General features: G+C 38.3%; 1 protein-coding gene across 1 annotated transcript; it reads left to right on the top strand.

Moving 5' to 3' along the window:
- Positions 1–2,076: 2,076 nt before the first annotated feature.
- On the top strand, positions 2,077–16,648 carry LOC307006996 (rho guanine nucleotide exchange factor 19). Its single transcript, XM_079628547.1, has 8 exons — positions 2,077–2,208; positions 6,175–6,262; positions 6,357–6,900; positions 7,033–7,193; positions 14,595–14,762; positions 14,953–15,023; positions 15,723–15,827; positions 15,933–16,648. Exons 3-8 carry the CDS (start codon positions 6,721–6,723, stop codon positions 16,124–16,126), a joined length of 879 nt encoding a protein of 292 aa, XP_079484673.1. The 5' UTR covers positions 2,077–2,208; positions 6,175–6,262; positions 6,357–6,720; the 3' UTR covers positions 16,127–16,648.
- Positions 16,649–16,754: the final 106 nt, after the last annotated feature.

Below are 16,754 nucleotides of genomic sequence, written 5' to 3'. Positions count from 1 at the left end.
GTGAGTGGAAGTTTTTGTTTACTTGCCATGTGATGTGTGTGTCGTATAAAATGCCTTGATTTGTCCTGACGAAAAAGTTGTGTGGAATACAATTGTGAATCGAGGCTTCTTCTTTTTTTTAAATACAACATTACATAAAAGCAAAAAAAAGCCCCAAAGCTCTGAAATATAAAGCTCTGTATCTACAAAGAATGTAGGTACATAAGCTTTATTCCTAATATCAATTTCAGCAAATAGGTTAATATATTAATAGAATATTATGTTACCCTATTGCAAGTGCAAATACTGAAACTCTGAACAGTACAGTCCTGTCTAAACTTTGTCATGTGTTTCAGACATGTTTTAACATTAAAAGACAATACTGTAAATGGGATATGTGTTGTTCATAAAAATGAAACAAGCACATTTGTGTGAGCTTATAAAATCATCTGGCATTTCATTCCCATGTTCACATTCAAGATGCATCTCTCTTATCTTCCATCTGTTGTGTCTTTAAATTGTTGAAAAAGAGTTTTGACTGGGATTGCTTTGGGCATACTGACTGCATTGTTTTCTCGAGATAATTTCATAATAAGGGAAAGTGGACTAAAGTTACCTTAAGGTTCTTGTAACTCAGTTAAGAAATGAATGAAGAAAAAATGCTTTGGAATACAAACCTAAAGAAGACTGCTACACTTTTTTAAGCAGATAATTGCAAAGTGAAAGTACTTTAAAAAAAATGAAAGAGTAAAAAAAGTTTTAGAAGTTTAAGCAAATGTAATGAACTAAACATTTGTTTTATTTTATATTTTATATATATATATATATATATATATATATATATATATATATATATATATATATAACAAAATAGTTTGGACTTTAAAACAGCTAGAAGATCAAAAATGTCTAATGGTCTAATCAAGTTGGGTTCCAAATTTGAAGTTGATTTGATAAATATTTAGCCAATTTCAAACTTTAACAGAATGAATTTTGAGTGTTTAAGCTTTCAAATGGTACCTAATTTATGATGATTACTAAAATATGTGATGGGGATAAAAGGCGAGTAAAAAGTGGGCCAGGTGTCCCACTACCTTGACACAGGCTATCTTAATAAAAAAACAAATTTGCATTTTTTTTTTATTCAGGTGATGGCTTAACACAAGCTCATCTTGCCTTTCCCGTTTTCAGTCATTGGTAGACTTATGGAATGTGGGAAATTTCCAAATTCCATCACAAAGGTGCCTTAGTTGAAAGGTATTACCTGCTTGACACAATTTAGTAGGAATGTCTTCGATGATTTAGCTGAGCTGGCAGCAAGCAGAGACACGTGTGATCGTACTTACCAGAAAGGTGGGAAATCCCAAAATCAGCTTTTTTTAAAGTATGATCCAGCTGTTTCCACAAAAAGGAAGTTGCTGGAAAGGATATTTCCGTCTTAGATAGACCAATTTTTAGAGTCATCTGCCAAAATTCACACTGTCAACTAATAAGTATAGTGCTCTGCTCCCATCTGCTCCTCCTTGCAGGCGTCCGAAAGCCATGCCAGGGCCAGATGGATACAAAGAACTGTGTTCTTGCCAAAACTTTCCTGCGTCTAAAACTCACTGTCCCCCTGAACCACCGCTTAAGGGTGAGAAGTGGTGCGGAGCGACATACTTTATTTTGAGGAGTGATGCCCAGGAAAAGGACCACCATCGCTGGGCCAGCCAGCACTCCACAACAGCAGCACAAAACCCCCACCAAGCAACTGCCACTCAAGGTCTCGTCGCTGCCACACGGATAAAACCAATCCCAAAACCTTTTCTACTGAAAGCACATTTCAATGCTGACCATCCTCAGTCTGTCATTTATAGAAATGTGGATTATGTCGTATTTGCATCAGACTCAACTTGTTCAGGTTGGAATGTTTAAATCATAAATTCCCATATTGCTACTTTTTAGTGAATGTCTAATTTCAATTTATGAACAAACTCATGAGTAGATTGAGCAAAACCAGTATGGACTGCATCCTATACTGTCATAATAGCAGATGTGAGTAAATCTGTGAACCACTGGCAAACATTCACCTATCTGTTTCCACAGATGGAAAGAATAATGACACCCATTTGGAAAACTGGCACATTCATCCAAAAACGACTTCACATAAATCAAAACGACTCCCTCCGAGCATACCTGTACCTGCCAGACCCCTTCCCAAAGAGCCAGAGCAACTGATCTCAATGCCGTGTGAGTGGTCATTTATCTTTGCCATAATGATTTGAATTTATTTCTCATTACTTTTGTGACTGACAGCATATTCAGAGCCAAAAATCTAACAACTTTCAGATACTCAGCCTTTTTTAACCCTTAAAGGTAGGGTAGGTCAGAATTGTCTAAAAAAAACTTTTATTCAAATTTGTTTAAACTGTCTTTATATACCAATGCATAATTAAAATGTAAGTACTCTGATAAAAAGAGTATAAAAATCGAGTGACTCTAGACCGTTTAATCTTCATTAAACACAGCTCATTAATTCCATTCACTCCCACCTAAAAACGGGTGCGCGACTGCGCGCACGTGGGCAGAGCCAGTAATAACGGCGGTAGTCATGGCGACGTCGAGTGACAGTCGCGCAAGCCAATCCTGTGATTCGTCCCGAATGGAAATAATGAGCTGTGTTTAATGAAGATTAAACGGTCTAGAGTCACTCGATTTTTATACTCTTTTTATCAGAGTACTTACATTTTAATTATGCATTGATATATATAGAAAGTTTAATCAAATTTGGTAAAAAGTTTTTATATAAATCCTACCTACCCTACCTTTAAGTAGCGGATTAATGACTTTTCATAATCTTATGAGAATTGATCATATACAAAAAATTTAATTAACATTTTTTTGTGAAAAAGAAGCATACTTTAAATTGAATTGTAAGAATTATTATTTAAGAATGTGCTTATTTCTGAAATAAGTATACTTACAAAATAAGAATATATTTAGTAAAAACTGAATACACTTAAGTACTGTCACGGATGGGTAGAGAATACAATCACCAATACACAGGCAGGAAATAAAGCACAACCACACAGGGGCTAAATACAAAATCGCCCCCTAAACCCTCATTCACTATTCCCTACATTAGTCGACTAATACTGTTCACTTGAAGGACTGAATGAAAAGGTGAGAGTGAATTCAGACAGCGGTTGAGCTACATCGTTGTAGGTACACTTATTAATACAGTGCAATGTGGGATTGAATAAGTGTAGGCTACTCAATAACGTCCACTATGGTTTCGGACACCACTACAAATGGCTGTCCCCTCAAATAAAGCCCTATTTGAGGGTATAGGGGGCGATATCGGATTCAGCCAGGGCTTAAATACTCAGGGAGTAATCAATGTAACAGTGATCAGGTGTGGAACTCAACTCCGTAACCAAGGCAACTAACAATGACAGGGAACACAGGCAAACAAGAACAGATAAAAAAGGACCCAAAGCACATATTAATAGTTCTGGTTCCTGTGTTTGATTTGTTTTGTTATTATATTAAAGCTTCAGTAGGTAACTTGAAACAATATATTTTTTACATATTTGTTAAAACTGTCATTATGTCCTGACAGTAGAATATGAGACAGATGATCTGTGAAAAAATCAAGCTCTTCTGGCTCCTCCCAGTGGTCCTATTGCCATTTGCAGAAATGCACCGCTCCCGTCAGAAACAACCAATCAGAGCCAGGAGGAATGTCTTAGCATTGTCAATCAAGCTCGTGTACGCACAGCGCGTAACGTTACTGTCGTTCAAAATCAAGATTGCCGGTGTGCCGCAGCTGTGCTAATGGCGGACAAACAACCAAAACTGCCAATTTCTCGAGTGGCACCTACTCATACAACAAAGACGGGTAAACGGAAAAAGACCGATGACGATAGACAAGCGAAAAATAAAGAATTAGACAGAGCCGAAATAAAACGAAGGTAAACATCGGAGCAGCTTTTCAGAGGTGGAGGGAGCTAACGTTACGTGTCCTGAAAGGATTAAAAACCGATGCAGAGTTAGCCACATTTCTGCTTGACAAGTATGTATCCCTGTTTGATTTTATAAGAACTACACGCTGTGGGGGTGAATTCCTCATCGGAGCCCATTGACTCGGTGTCAAATCTCTAGCCGCATAACATAGGCTACAGATAAAATGTCACGCACTGTGCAAAGCAACATTTGAAACCTGCTAATTCACTGGCTTGTCATGTTGCTGAAATAATGTACTAGCAAACCTTATCTAGCATTACATATCGCTAGAATAATTACTTACATACTGTAACGTTTGTTACTGTTTTATTATCTTACTAGCTATTTATAGTAAGAGTGCAACGTTATAAAGTTACATTACATGTATTGCAAAATACGTAATGATTTGAGGACCAAGTTTGTAGTCAAAGTATGGGCAGGCCATAGTCAATGTAATGTGCATAACTGTTTATCCGCCGTCATCAGGCCTGCTTAGTAAGTGCTTACTAGCGTGCGCGTTCATGGAGGAGCTGTGGAGGGAGGGCTGTAGCCAGTGTTGCCAGATTGGGACGGTGATTTCCAGCCCAACAGCTCACCAAAACCCGCCCACTCCAAGAAAAAACCGCCCAAAATTTGACTACCAAAATAATGTGATATAATTTTATGGCCATGTCATTCAAGGTTGATAAGCACAATTTGTATCTCCTTAAAACAAAATAACGATGGTAAAAAAATAAAATAAACATTTTTAAAAATAAACAAATTTCCAAGGAAAACGCATCAAACCAGGGCAATAATTAAGGAGAATTAGCAAATATGACTTTAAATGTCCAGGTGGACACTGTCAAAACGGCATCAAGAAATGAACAATGACTTAGCCCTCGGAAGAACACATTGCAGAACATAACGCAGAATTTAGCAGTCAAAACTGATTCATCGTTGATTCAAACCTTTTTCAGCAGCTTTCAGGGACAAGAGTGCATGCAGTCTGGACGGTGTAAAAATGGCAGATGTCTGGTTAGGCTAGTGTGCACATGACATGACAATGGAAATGACTCTGTGTCGTCCCATATTCAGTTTCAATTCAAGTAATTCTACTGTGCTCTCCTCTCAGTTATTCACCATCAAGTCATCAACCCCCACATGTGTACGTTTATTGCTCACTATCTAAATTTTTACTGTAGATGCAATTTACTGCATGTCACTTTGTCATTAACGATCACTTGAATATACAGCTACAAGTTATCGCGCTAAATCGCGTCTTCCTGCTGATCCCTCGTTGATTGGCTGAAAGTGCGTGCTCGCCGGTGACGTCAACACCAACGCCAGCTGACTCTGCGCTGCACGTGTGTGTGTGTTGTAATGTCATGATGACCGATTTTATGCACTACATGCACACTTTAGTTTAGTTTTTTAACCAATTATACTTTAAAATGTAGATGTTTGAAAACCGCCGAACTGACCCCAAACCAGCCCAAATTTTGTCCACCCGCCCAAACCCTTTTTTACCCGCACAATCAAATTCAAAACCGCCCAATTGGGCGGGAACCCGCCCAATCTGGCAACACTGGCTGTAGCGCAGCAGAGAGCAAGGGGGAGTGACCTGTAAGTTGTGCTTTTTCAAATTTTCAGGCTAAGTCAACGTTTTCTAAAAACTCCCTACTGCAGCTTTAATCAAGCCTCCTGCCTTTTGAGCATGCTCTCCCTTATCTGTCAGTTTCACCCAACATTACAGAAACAAACACAAGGCTTTTAACTGATTTTTAACATGGGGCAGGTGAATATAATCAGTAACCAAAGGAGCAAACTAGAAATGGGGGAAAACCGAAAAGGGCCAACTAAAAGTCCATAAAAAACTTAAACGTTACGGAGAAACACTAAAAGAAATTCATAATATTAAAATAAGTTTTAGCTCAATCAGTATAACATGGAGCTAGCAATCTCAAGGTCATGGGTTCAATTCCTGGAAAATGCATGAACTGAGAAAAGTTATGAACTGATGCACGAACTGAGAAAAACTTAAATGCAAATGCAATTCACTTTGGATTAAAAAATGTCTGCCAAATGCATAAATGTCTTATTATTGTTACACATAAATCACTCTTGGAAGCCAAACATTTAGACAGTATGCATATGCACTTTCAAGGTTCTGTATGAGAATCAGTTTGTCAACAATCTGTCTTGTGTTGTTCATTTTGGTTGAAAAAGCAGCTAAATTGTATTGATGATATGGATATGTCCACAACACCAGCCCAATCTGAATGCTCTAGCTCACCGGTGCTGCACCACAGACAATCGGGTAGGCTACTTGAAATCCACCATTATTCACTCACTGTGTAGTAATATTTCATATTTGATCCTAACCCTTGCAGTGACTCTCCTGTTTTCCCCAGGTTCTGACATTTGTCCAAGTGACAGACCTCTTCCACATCTCTCTCTGAAAAATCAATTCCTGCTCGCAGGATCCAGGATAAAAGCAAAGTAACCCTTGAGCACAACAATGAAGTTGGATCGGTCAGCAATATTATCAGGGAAAATTTGGTTTCTGAGCTACACAAAATATTCTCACGAACAATTAAAGAGAAAGATTTTAGCACCAAAAAGCCAAAAGTAGAAAGTCTACTCAAAAACGTATTCATCGTAGATGTTTCCAATGAAGAGAGTCCAGTAGATGTTCCTTCTAAGATAAAATACCAAAAAACAGATGAGGAGAATCTCTTTGAGCACTTGCTTGAAACTTCTCAGAGGACACCAACAATGTTGCCTCTTCCTGGTTTGGTGGACAAACTGATAGATAGCCCCTCTAAGAAAAACTCCAATTGCATGTGTGTTGATACTAAGAAAAAGTCACCAGAGAACTTATGGCAGGATCGAAACATTGTAAGAGACAGTGGAATTCTGAGCCGGCTCAGAAAGGAAAAGCTAAAGCTTCAGGAGGTACTCGAAAGTTAATAAAGGTTATGGTAATGCCTGTTTTTCATTTACATGACCTTTGTATAACCTCTACTTTGTTTTCTGATTTTCTCCCAACATTATTTGCTCTTGCCCATCTTCACACCCCTTCACCAGCATCTGTATGAGGTTGTCACATCTGACCAGACATATCATCAGAGCTTGTCAGTGGCTGTAGAACATTTTCAGGAATCTCCAGTGCTGAAAGAGGCTCTGGCACCAAGAGATAGAAAGTCATTGTTTTCTAGCATTGCAAAGATCAAAGAGATCAGTCAAAGGTAAGAACCAGGGTGTGTATAGTCTGTTGAACAAGATTGTACATTAAATACAATTCAGAATAGAAAACATTCAGATCTGATTCTTTCCTGTTAATTGTCATGTTCAGGAATTAATCATGTTGGTCCTGCATATAATTAAATTATTTCTTCCTGTTCAAACAAAGTTTGGGTCCTGTAAGATTGTTCTTTTTATTTAAGATATTAATACTATTATTCAGCAAGGGTGCATTAAAAAGTGGGAAGAAGGGACAGCAAATACTTTTTGTATTTTTTTTCTATTTATTAAATAATCCTGAAAAAATGTATCACAGTTTCCACAAAAATATTTTAAAAATATCAAGCAAAACAACTGTTTGCAACATTAACAACAATAAGACATGTTTCTTGAGCACCAAATCAGCATATTAGAATGATTTCTGAAGGATCATGTGACACTGAAGATTGCAGTCATGGTGGCTGAATAATATTCAGCATTGTCAACGAGAATAAATTACATTATTAAATTATTAGAAAATAAAAAGATATATTTTAAATTGTAATAATATTTCACAATATTACTGTTTTACTGCATAAAATAAATTAAGCCTTATAGTGAGCATAAGATACTTTTTTCAAAAACATTTTAAAAAATCTTACAGACCCCAAGCTTTCAAATGGTAGTGAATATTTCTAAAATGTATGAAATAATGTAACCTTTTTCCTTCTAAGAATGTATTTATTCAAACTCGTACCTTAGCTTCATGGATTAAATGCTGTTGGAGCTGGCTTCAAGTGTTTTCTGTGATGTAATCTGTGATGTTGTTCACCAATATACTCTTGGACCCTTTGGGGCGTATATGAATTACATCCGTTACATCACCAAAATTAATATTAAAGAGGTGTGTGAACTTGCAAGTACGATGTCAAGCACTGTAATCTGCTCTGGCCCCCTTCCTGTTCGCAGGAGTGATGAGATAGTTAGTAGATTGTGTTCACTCAATGGCTGGCTGTCTGGGTGGTGTCCGCAGAATAATATAGAATTCATAGACAATTGGAAAAGTTTTTGGGGCAAACCTGACCTGTTGAAAAGAGATGGTATTCATCCCTCCTGGGATGGTGCTGCTCTTCTCTCTAGTAATTTGGCTCATAGTCTTAGAGATAAAACATGACAATCTGGGCCTCAGGTCAGGAAGCAGACAGACTGGCTTAACCGACCGTCTGCTAGCGGCCTCACGTCACCAAGGTCAGATAAATCCCATCACATAGAGCCTCTTTCACCTAGATATCATCATATAGAGACTGTGTCTGTTCCCCGAACTTGGAAATCCAAAAAACGTTCAAACCCATCTACGGTTAAAAATGTAATTGATGTTCAACAAATAAAAAACAGATATAATACGGATGAGCAAATGATAAAGCTTGGGTTGCTGAATATTCGATCTCTTACTTCAAAAGCGCTAATAGTTAATGATATGATTACAGATTATAACCTAGATGTGCTGTGTTTAACAGAAACCTGGCTAAAACCAAACGATTACATTGCTTTAAATGAGTCAACCCCACAAGATTACGGTTATAAACATGAACCTCGTCTGAAACGCAAAGGAGGAGGTGTTGCTGTAATTTATAGTAATATTTTCAAAACCACTAAGAAATCTAGTTGTAAATATAATTCTTTTGAAGTGTTGGTGCTTAATGTAAAAATATCTAGTGTAAACGATAAATCACGTTTGAAAATTGTGCTGGCTACTGTATACAGGCCACCAGGGCACCATATAGACTTTATCAAAGAATTTGCGGACTTTCTATCAGAATTAGTATTGGCTGCAGATAAAGTACTAATTGTTGGTGACTTTAATATACACATAGATAATGAAAAAGATGCATTGGGATTGGCATTTAAAGACATTATAAACTCAATTGGAGTTAGACAACACGTGTCAGGACCGACTCATTGTCGTAATCATACTCTAGATCTAATACTATCACATGGAATAGATGTTGATGCCGTTGAAATACTGCAGCAGAGCGATGACATCTCAGATCACTATCTAGTCTCGTGTAAATTACATTTAGCCAAGGCTGTAAAGCCGGCTCCGTGTTATAAATATGTTAGACCGATCACTTCTGCTACTAAAGATTGCTTTATCAATAATCTTCCTAATCAGTTTCATCATCTCAGCATCCCAGATAGCTTAGAAGAACTTGATATTGCAACAGAAACTTTTAACTCTCTTTTCCAGCACTTTAGACACAGTTGCTCCGCTGCGCTTAAAGAAGATTAAAGAACACAGTCCAACGCCGCGGCACAACGAGCACACTCAGGCCCTTAAGAGAGCAGCCAGAAAAATGGAGCGCAACTGGAAGAAAACAAAACTAGAGGTATTTCGGATTTCATGGAAGGAGAGCTCGATTGCTTACAGAGAGGCTTTAAAAGCTGCTAGATCTGCTTATTTTTCAACCCTATTAGAAGAAAATAAACATAATCCTAGGTATTTATTTGAAACAGTGGCTAAACTAACGAAAAAGAAAGCTTCAAGCCCAGAAGTTTCCAAGCAACACAGCAGTAATGACTTTATGAACTTCTTCACTTATAAGATTGATAATATCAGGGACAACATTATAACTATGCAACCGTCTAATACAGTATCGCATCAGGAAGTGCATTGTAGTCTCCCTGAGGGAAAATTTGATTCATTCATTGCTATAGGAGAGGAAGAATTTTGCAAACTCGTCAAATCATCTAAATCGACAACGTGCATGTTAGACCCTATACCAACTAAGCTGCTGAAAGAGATGCTCCCAGATGTCATAGATCCTCTTCTTAATATCATTAATTCATCTTTGTCTCTACGTACCAAAAACCTTTAAGCTAGCTATGATTAAACCGCTTGTTAAAAAAAAGCAACTTGATCCTACAAAACTAGTCAATTACAGGCCGATCTCTAATCTGCCATTTCTGTCAAAGATATTAGAAAAAGCAGTATCCTCACAACTGTGTTCCTTTCTTGAAAGAAATGATATCTGCGAGGATTTTCAGTCCGGATTTAGACCGTACCATAGTACCGAGACAGCTCTCGTTAGAGTCACAAATGATTTTCTCTTATCATCCGATCGTGGCTGTATCTCTCTATTAGTATTACTTGATCTTAGGGCTGCATTTGACACCATTGACCACAACATCCTTTTAAATAGACTCGAACATTATGTTGGCATTAGTGGAATTGCACTAGCATGGTTTAAATCATACTTATCTGACCGTTATCAGTTTGTAGCAGTAAATGAAGAGATGTCTTATCAATCACAAGTTCAGTATGGCGTACCACAAGGCTCAGTGTTAGGACCGCTGCTGTTCACTCTGTATATGCTACCATTAGGAGATATCTAAGGAGATTCTAATTATTGGACAAAAAACTTCCACACGTAATAACCTAGAGTACTGTCTAACACTTGATGGCTGCTCTGTTAAGTCTTCGTCGTCGGTTAGGAACCTGGGTGTGTTCTTTGATACCAATCTTTCATTTGAAAGTCATGTGTCTAGTATCTGTAAAACCGCTTTCTTCCATCTTAAAAATATATCTAAATTACGTCATATGCTCTCAATGAATAATGCAGAACAATTAGTTCATGCGTTTATGACCTCAAGGCTAGATTATTGTAATGCTCTACTGGGTGGTTGCCCTGCACGCTTAATAAACAAAATACAGCTAGTTCAAAACGCAGCAGCTCGAGTTCTTACTAGAACCAGGAAGTATGACCATATTAGCCCCGTTCTGTCAACACTGCATTGGCTGCCTATTAAACATCGTATAAATTTTACATCACTTTAAGATCACTTACAAAGCACTAAATGGTTTAGCTCCGCAGTACTTGAGCGAGCTCTTAACGCATTATAGTCCTTCACGTCTACTGCAATCTCAAAATTCCGGCCAGTTAATAATACCTAGAATATCAAAATCGACTGCTGGCGGTAGATCCTTTTCCTATTTAGCACCAAAACTTTGGAACAGTCTTCCTACCATTGTCCGGGAAGCAGACACACTCTGTCAGTTCAAATCTAGACTAAAAACACATCTCTTCGGCCTAGCATACACATAACACATTATAGACTTATATAATTCAATGTTAGGCTGCATAGTTTAGAACAGCTGGGACCGGGAACACTTCCCGTAAATCCTGATGTACTTGGTACATCATAAGAAGGATGGCGTCTACGCTAATATTAGGCTCTCTGTCTATCCCGAGGTTTACCGCTGTCCACCGGAACCAGGCCGTATCCAGATCTGATGAAGGACCAGCGCCAGGACACGACGACGACGCTGACCTGAAGTGTCAACTAGTCTCTCCTCCTCTCCACTCCGACTTCAACCAACCGGAACTGGACAAATACTCTGATTCATTCTGAACTTCATACACTGTTCACTCATTGGCCAGAGGAGAACTGGCCCCCGACTGAGCCTGGGTTCTCCCAAGGTTTTGCCTTAAAGGTGGACGATGATGAAATTGTTTTTTGTATTATTTGCATGTTATCACTGTGAAGCTGCTTTGATACAATCTGTATTGTAAAAAGCGCTATATAAATAAAGGTGACTTGACTTGACTTGACATACCCTATCAGGAGCAGACATTGCTCAACCTTCGGTAAAAGAGTAGTGCTTGATGTTTATTTATCATGGATCTTAGCATAAAATCCGGCACTGTATTCTATAGAGATATTCTTTAGAGACAAGGATAATATGAATAAAGTGTCTGCTGTTTACTAATAATTTTCAAAAAAGATAAATGTTGGCTCCCATCAGACACTTGGCTCCACCTCAGATGGCTCCAACCAGCAACTCTGATCCTCCTCGGGTCTTCCAGTCTTCAGCTCAGCCTTGGCACAATGATCCCCTGGGTTCACCTCGGGCTACCGAGCCCATAACTCCACATTAGACTGTCAACTAGTCTGCTCCATCCTGGCTCCGCAAAAACCCCTCAGCTCCACCTGTGACCGCCGTCTTCTCTTCAGTTTGCCGTAAGAGCAACTCAACATGAGACTGCATTATATTCTGCAACATCTCGACAGACCTGGGATGTATGCAAGGATCTTATTTGCAGACTTCAGTTCAGCTTTCTATACCATCAGGCCAGATCTCCTATTATACAAACTGACCCAGCTTTTTGTGCCCACTTGACCACCTCAATCTGTCAGTGGATCACAAGCTTTCTGACAGATAGGCAGCAACTAGTGAGGCTGGGAAAACTCACATCCAGGACTCTCACTATCAGCACTGGTGCTCCTCAGGGTTGCGTCCTCTCCCACTGGTCTTCTCACAATGACTAATGACACAAATGACTGCACTTCAAAAGACATTTGTTAACCTCCTGGAGTTTGCAGACCAGACCACAGACACTCCCCCGACTCACCATCATGGACAGAACTGTGGAAGCAGTGGAGTCATTCAGGTTCCTGGGCACCACCATCTCTCAGGACTTGAAGTGGGACAATCACATTGACTTTGTGAAAAAAGCCCAGCAGAGGTTGTACTTCCTTCACCAGCTGAGGAAGTTCAACCTGCTGCAGGACCTGCTGATACAGTTCTGCTCAGCCGTCATTGAGTCTGTCCTATGTTCATCAATAACTGTCTAGCCACCAAATCAGGAGAGACAACGAACCGTCCGGACTGCTGAGAGAATTGCCCTGTCTGTGTCTTTATATTTTTTATTTATTTATTTTATTCTTTTTTTTTCTTCATTTAAGAACTGAATGAAATTCTTTTTCATTTAAGATTTTTTTTATTCTTAAATGTGTCTTGTTATACTTATGTGTGGACTGGAAGCTTCCAAGGTAAATTCCTTGTGTCTGTGTGCAAGCACACTTGGCAATAAAGCTCTTTCTGATTCTGATTATGGCTTCACCGGGGTCCCTTGTCTTTCCGGCTCTGCCTTGGTCAGTCGTGGCTCTGCCTGCACCCAGAACTTCCCTGCCTTCACCTACGCTTCGTCCCACCACCCCTTCGGCTCCATCAGGCACCTTGGCTCTACCTCGTCTTCTTGTCACCACGGCTCCACCTTGGCCTCCAGGATTTACTGTGTCACCCGGTCTCATCAGCCCTTCAGCTTAAGCTGGGTCTTCACCTACCATGGCTCCACCTCTGTCAGTCAGATCTCTGACTCCATCCTTGTTCTGCCGTGGGTCTTTGTCCTGGCTCTAGTCTGACTCGCTCTGTGATGTTTACCTTCACCAACTCCTCCACTGCTCTCTAACTCACTGTTGAGTGAGTCACTCATTGACTCACTGTCAATGCCTCAGACCCTCCCTCCCAAGGCCCTCGAGAACTACACCAAACTATGTTGTTCAAGGACCATTACATTTTTGTGGGCATCAGGATGGATGGGGGGTAGTAATGTCACATGCTCTCCATCTGCCCAGTCATCTAATAAGATACAACTGTCCCTAACCTGCACTCACTCGGCCATCCCGCACCTGTTTCTCATCGGTATTCTAATCTGCACCAGGATAAGAGCACACACCTCACAGTCAATCTTGGTCTGGTCTCAACTATGGATAACAGACTACTATCTGCTCTACTTCCCTACTATTGGATCTCCCTTTGATACTCCAGCAATCCCCTGTAAACTACTCTTTGGTATATTGTATGTACCTGTCAACTCACCATAATTCTGTGAAGAGGTGTGTCTGTATATCACACTCCAGTCATCATTGTTCCACTGTAACCCTAGTAAAGATTTGGTAAATATTAGTGTTTTCAAAAAGTTACTTTAACGAGCATTAGATGATGGAAAAGGTCATCTAAATGTTAAAATAGGGGATGTGTGTGCACAATAAATATTGACAGACATGAATAAAGAAACCTCTTAAACTGGCCAAAAACTGATATGTTACATATTATGTGTAGGTTCTATTATTAAAACCTATTTTATAGATATTCCTTATGGATAAACTATAATATTTTTTGGTAACACTTTACATTAAAGTTTCATTAGTTAACGACTTAAGTTAAGGAATGAACAATACTTCTACAGCATTTACTCATGTTAATTTAAAAATGTACTCATACATTATTAAAATCAAATATTGTTGGCCTATTTGTTAACAGTACTTAATGCACTGTGAACTAACATGAACAAACAATGAATGACTGTATTTTTTTAACTAACATTAAGAAAGATAATTAAAATCTTGTAAATGTGAACAAATGAAACCTTATTGTAAAGTGTAACTGTTTTTTATTAAACTTTAATCATCTTATGCTTACCAAGGCTGAATTCATTTGATAAAAAATACAGTAAAAACAGTACTATTGTAAAAAAATAAAATAATAATAATAATAAAGAAATAGCATTTATTTAATGTAAAACGTCTTAATTTCTCTCTCTCTATATATATAAAACAACTAATACTCTTTTCCTGTGCTGCAGGTTGGACCAGTTTGTAGTTCAGGACTACGTGCACCGCTCTCTGATAGAGGTGACCGAGGGTACAGACCTGGAGGAGGAGCTGGAGGGTTGTGAGCTGAACCGGATTTTTCAGCTGGACCTTTTGCATAATCACCGGAGCACCACCTCTCAACTTCTGCTGCAAACAAATTAAGAGTCAGTACCCATAATATGTTCCATATACCACCACAATAACTAAACAGTGAACTGTCAACTTGACAGTGTCAAACTCTCTATAAAGGACACAAGATGGCATAACAAGGTCAAAGCATTTAATAGTATAAAATATGATGTTCCTCTTAATATAATAACAAAGATATGTCTTTGTTTGTTTTCTTAGAGCTGAGAAGGACTTATGGGTGGATCTAGGTGGGCGGAGAGATGGACAGGACACAGTGTATGAGGAGTGGGGTAGGAATGAATCACTGAATGCAATATCAGTCCAAGTGTTTTTGTTTGAGTCAGTTTAACAGAAAACAAAACCATTATTACTACTAATACTACTAAATTACATATTGACACTATCTTTAGTAATCACTATCACTGTCTTTAATCATTTAAATCATCGCTCAGGTGAAATGTTTCAGTTTTATAATTTAAACTACAGAAGTCTACAACCTATTCCCATGTATGATGTATTATAATAAGGTATTATAATGCTTATCTTCTCTGTATTTTTATGATTTTTTACATTTGATCTGTTTCACTCAGTATATGTGTTATTTCAAATTAAGGTGTTATTTCAGAGATTCAATGACAGTAAAACATTTTGACCTCGGCACCTCTATAAATTATACAATATACAGAAGCCTATATTATAATAGCTTTATACACCGTGTTCTGTTCACATAAAAAATACAAATAAATAAACGTTTTCATTTTTGAGTGAACTATTCATAGGCCTATTCCTAAATCGTGTGCTTTTACACATTGGCCACTAGGGGGCAAAAGTGTCAATGGCTTCAAGATTGTCTTTCCATAAAATGGAAAACATCTGTTCTTAATCAGAGCAAACCATTCACTTTAGTTCATATGTTCTTTAGAATTAAAAAACATTTATGAATAAATAAATAATCTTCAAATTGTAATCAAAAAGGAACTGTGCCTTAGACTTTCCTCAGGTGCGATATATTGAGGTGTACAATGGACAACAACAAGGGGAGCTTAGTCTACAGCTAGGAGATATGATCAACATCATACAGAACACTACCGATGGTAGGCCTACTGTTGCAACACAACCCTGCTATTCCTGAAGTGCCCTGAAATTAGTCTAAAATTAACAAAACTTGCATGTTCATTCTCTACTCTGCTGTTTTTTAGGGTTCCTGGAGGGCCGTAGGATACAGGGTGGACAGCCGGGCTGGTTCTCTGCTGCATGTGTGGTAGAGATCACCAATGAACATGTGCAGAGACGTCACCTTCGTCAGCGGTATCATGTCCTACAGACAGCCACACGCCTGCTGAAACAACGCAGTGGAGGCCTTGAACAACGAACCACAACATGCTTCAAATGAGAGACTGCTTTGCTAGACAGTCTATTGAGACGTTGACTGCATATTTTTCACTTAGGCTACTGATTTGAATATATAATTTAGTTTTACTTTGTGATTTGGTCTTAGTTTATATTTTGTATGTGCTATGTGTAGCCTATGTATGTATATGCCTATTTTCACCATGTTTAATGTCTGGTTTTACAGAACTCCAAATTTCCTTATGCTAATAGAAAGCTACTTTCTATTATGACAAATAACCTGGTCACTACTGTCAGCAAATGTGGGGTTGCTGTTTTTGTTTCTTTTTATGTAATGTACTGTGTAGGTAATGCTTATTATGTTCTTTTCCCTTATATTATGTTGAAATAGATTGCATGTGATCATAGAGTAAATTTTGATCATAGAGTAGGCTATGTATGGCATTATTTGGCATTCCTGCAATTCTTGGAAAGAGGATAATGCAGACACAACTAGGTTTTTTTTATTGCTGCAACAAAATTAAACAGTATTTTAGACAACTCAACACAAGTCAATAGTTTAAATTTGGTTTCTTATGTATTAGCCTATTGAAAACTATTAAATGTAAATGTTTCCATAACTATATCATCAACAAACGACATGGCATTTCGAAACCAATCAAATCAATCCG

Source organism: Phoxinus phoxinus (genome assembly GCF_949152265.1).
Source record: "Phoxinus phoxinus genome assembly, chromosome: 11".
Lineage (NCBI taxonomy): Eukaryota > Metazoa > Chordata > Actinopteri > Cypriniformes > Leuciscidae > Phoxinus > Phoxinus phoxinus.
Note: the sequence above shows the minus strand (reverse complement) of the source record. Positions and strands in the feature narration are given on the sequence as shown.

What these genes read in the sequence shown, in the direction of transcription:
- LOC307006996 (XM_079628547.1), top strand. Translation starts at nt 6,721, where the DNA reads ATGTTGCCTCTTCCTGGTTTGGTGGACAAACTGATAGATAGCCCCTCT. An exon ending in AAAAGCTAAAGCTTCAGGAG is followed by an intron (nt 6,901 to 7,032) that starts GTACTCGAAAGT and finishes CCCCTTCACCAG; the next exon opens with CATCTGTATGAGGTTGTCAC. An exon ending in CACAGTGTATGAGGAGTGGG is followed by an intron (nt 15,024 to 15,722) that starts GTAGGAATGAAT and finishes ACTGTGCCTTAG; the next exon opens with ACTTTCCTCAGGTGCGATAT.